This window comes from Sarcophilus harrisii, chromosome 3 (assembly GCF_902635505.1).
Source record: "Sarcophilus harrisii chromosome 3, mSarHar1.11, whole genome shotgun sequence".
NCBI classification, from domain to species: Eukaryota; Metazoa; Chordata; class Mammalia; order Dasyuromorphia; family Dasyuridae; genus Sarcophilus; species Sarcophilus harrisii.
In genome coordinates this window covers 236354933-236358831 of record NC_045428.1, presented here as the reverse complement: position 1 = coordinate 236358831, position 3899 = coordinate 236354933, and the positions used below count along the sequence as shown (strand labels likewise).

Below are 3899 nucleotides of genomic sequence, written 5' to 3'. Positions count from 1 at the left end.
GAAGAGTCCAAATAGTTCCCATGAAGCCAAAATATTTTTGCTTTTATGTTTCAGGAGGGCAATATTTACTTTGGTCTTAATTATTGCCTCAGTGAATTGCTATCTCAGGTCTCCACTTCATTTCATGTTCCTAACTTAACAAGAGACTAAATAGGACAACTGGAAAGAAAAACTAATATTCTCAACTCTCAAAGATCAACTCTCTCACTTGGACTTGCTTTCTAATGTAAATGAAAATTAGTGTTAATATTCTAAATTCTTATTCCTTTCCTCAGGCAAAATATATTCTTCTATTTACTCTCAGAAGATCACAGGATATCAAAACATTTGGTCTCAAATTTGAATGGTGTTCTTTTTTAGCATCTCTAAAGCCAAACAAATATACAGTTAAAACACTCTTCTTCAAGTTGTTGTTTCCCCATTGATTTGTACGTTATTCATTCATTCAACTACCAGTAAGAATTCTTTTTATTTCTTTTCAAAATTGCTAATTTTTATAAAGAAACATTTTCTTTGAGGGTTTTAAAACTTCTCATAGGATGAGATTTTCCATCATAAGACAAAAAATATTAATTCAACATGCCCACTAGGAGTTTTAGGCAGAAGCAGAAGTAAAGGTGAAGAAGACTCAGGTTCAATAAAAAGCAAATTTAAAATTAATTAACTGCACAAAAAAATTTCCTTTTTTAACTCTGGTAGCAGAACACGGTTCTTTGTGGGTTTTGCTAGTTTATAAACACTTATAGATAATATTCTCCTTCTTTCCATTCATACAGTTTCAAGAAAGAGATAATAAGCAGCTCCTTTGTCTAAGTCCATATTTTGAGCTAGACATAACTGGTAGAGGTATTACTTGCCATCATATTTTTATGCTGAGGTTTGTACTGCACTCGGGATCTTGGTGATGAATATCTGTGCCTCCTGATTCTTCTTTTGCAGAAACAAACAGTACAGAGAAGAGATCCTCCAATAAGAAGAACTGCTGAACTTGTCCATCCAAGAAAGAGTGCAGCACCCAGCTCTCGTTTCTGTCCTACATGAATAGCTGGATTATAAAAGTCCTTGATGATGAGATTGGCTGTCCAGCTTACAGGAATCAGAATGATGATACCTGTCAGAATAAAAAGGACTCCAGATGCTCCCAGGAGATAAGCCTTGACTTGTTCATTAGATCCAGTGCAGCGGGCTTGCTTTGTGCTAAAGATGCCAACAAGCAGGGCAATCAAGGACAAAGCACTTGCCACACACATCAGTGCCCGGGCAGCCTCTAAATCATGTGGGAGAGCCAAAAGAGAGTTATAATATTTGCACTGCCACCTAATACGTGCTTGTTGGATACAGTTCATCCAAAGTCCTTCCCAGATCCTTTCAAATATCACAATGTTGCTGCCAATGAAGGCAGACACTCTCCATTGAGGCAGTAGAGTTGTAGCAATAGTCCCCACCATTCCAAGGAATCCAAGAATCAGTCCAGCAATTTTCAGGGGATAAAAAGTCATCTTCTCCTAGAAGACAGGTGGATTTTAATGGCAAAAGTCAGAGTTTTGAAATTTCTTAAAAGTCTCTTGTGATTTTTCACACCTATATTGCTTGTAATATCTGCATCCATAAGCAGCAGAAACCCAACTCAGAGAGGCTAAAATACCTACTCAATTAAATATGAATTATCTTTTTACTCACATACTCATTTCTATATGTATAATTTTCCCTTTAGGTGTAATAGCTTTCTAACCAATTAAAAGTCAGGCAGTGGTATATCAAGAAATATTACATTCAGATTCCAGTATTTCTCTTAGTCTTACTGTCTTAGCAATGCTATAATTAAATGTCATTGCTTTTATTGTGGCATAATAATTACAGAGAAGACTTCCTGCTTAAAAGTTACTTTGTTTTAAAACTGTAGAAGGTTGAACCACAATTGAAGAAAATTTCAAAACATCATTAGTACTTTGAGTTTTTTGTCAATTTATACTTATTTAATATTCAGCCTTGTAATTTTGGACAAAAGGTATTGCTTTAAACCTATTAAGACTTGTTTAAATTAGACAGATGAATTATAAAAGAAAGGTTTTTTAAAGAAGAATGCTAGATTTTATAGCTTATTCTCTAGGGGAAAGCAAAGTTAATAAAATAATCCTATTTACCACTGACTTCTTATTGGTCAAGTAATATCTTTTTATGGTGTGTTATAACAATGAAATAATTGCCAAAACATAAACTTCATTAGCTGTTTTTTAAAAAATAATTGAAAATAGAGTTTTTGGTTGGTGTTATAAAGATTACCTAAGCAAGCTAAGACAGATCAAGTCAAAAAGTATTAAGTGCCTACTAAGTACTGGGCATTGCACTAAATCTTGGAGATAGGGAAAAAAACAGCTCTGCTTTCAAGGAGCTCAGAGCCTAATGGAGAAGATAACATACATATCACTGTGTACAGAAAAGATATATGCAGGATAATTAGAGATAATTTCAAAAAAAAGACATTAGAATTAATCAGAAAAGTCTTGTACAACCTTGTATGAGGTTTTAGCTGGAATTTGAAGGAAGTCAGAGAAGCCAGGTAGCAAAGATGAGAGAAAATCAGGATAATTGCCAAAAAGAGAAACTTATTTAGAATTAGAACTGAGATTTTTTTTTTTTTTAAATTAGAAGGAACTTTGAAGATCATTTTATAGAGGTAAAGAACAGTAAAATGACTTGTCTAAAGTCACAGCTATTTCATGATAGTGTTTTCTAATTAGCAAATTGATGAAGTTTAATTTTGGAACTTTTAAATAAGTCTATAAAGAATTTAAACTTCAAGGGCAACTTTCAATGATAATGAAAGAGGCAATATTTTAATTATTTCACAGTGAGAGTCTGTTATCAAGTTCCAAGTTTAGATTGTCATTTTAAAGTGCCATTTGTATTGTATTATTAAATATTATAAAAAGAGAAGGGTCATAGATGTAACAACAACAACAACAACAACATTTTTATGTAGCACCTACTATTTGCCAGACTGTGGCACTATGCTAAGTGTTTTACAAATAGCTCTAATTCTATCTGAGAATTTTGATCATGGAGATAAACCTGAGAAATTGACAGTAATTCTTTGGAATTTCAGACTTGTCTGTCCTCTGAGGATGATAAATTGCTTAAGAAAGTAGAGACCTTCTAATGATTGTAGAGATTTCTGCAGAGACTAAATATTATAATTATACCTAAGCCCTCTATATGAGTAAGAAAGAGGCCAAATCTGCCGTGGCATATAAAACAACCCCTAATTGACATTTTCTGTACATATAACCATGTTCTGAGAAGAACAATCTTGGAAGATTTGGGTTGGACAGGCAAAAGTAGGTCTGAAACACCAGAAGACCCTTGAAACAAAGTAATGATATTGTCATATTTTTAGGGGAATTGCTGAGATAACTGCAAGGTTAAATGTTACTTGGCAAGAATGAATTCAGATTTATCTCAGATGTTTGGAGAAAGTGGATCAGAAGACCCTTATGAATAATTTGTCTCTAATTCTGTTGTAGTTGGAAGGAGAAGAGCCTGTTGAGTTCCTTTTCAAGGTGGAGCAATAAGTGCAGACATTATTATAGATAGATGCTGAGAATTCTGAGAATTCAGAAAAATTATACTGTAAAGATTATTCTAGGGCTTGGTGCATGAAATACGTACATGGGACATGTCACCAACATTTTTTTGTAGACAACAGAAAATTTCATGAAAAATGACTGAGGTGATAAAGGTGTTCCTGAGTTTCAATTAATTAATTCAAGGACAGAGTTCAGCTTCAGCAGACTCTAGGTCTTGAAGGGCAAAATAGAATAGTAGTTATCTGTATGGGATCTGTGTGCTGTGTCATGGGTTCAAGATGTCCTAGATAGTTTGGTAGGTATTTAGTGTTT

At 33.7% G+C, this 3899-nt stretch overlaps 1 protein-coding gene across 1 annotated transcript; it reads right to left on the bottom strand.

Moving 5' to 3' along the window:
• Positions 1–827: 827 nt before the first annotated feature.
• On the bottom strand, positions 828–1586 carry CLDN17 (claudin 17). Its single transcript, XM_003763378.2, has one exon. It carries the CDS (start codon positions 1497–1499, stop codon positions 828–830), a length of 672 nt encoding a protein of 223 aa, XP_003763426.1. The 5' UTR covers positions 1500–1586.
• Positions 1587–3899: the final 2313 nt, after the last annotated feature.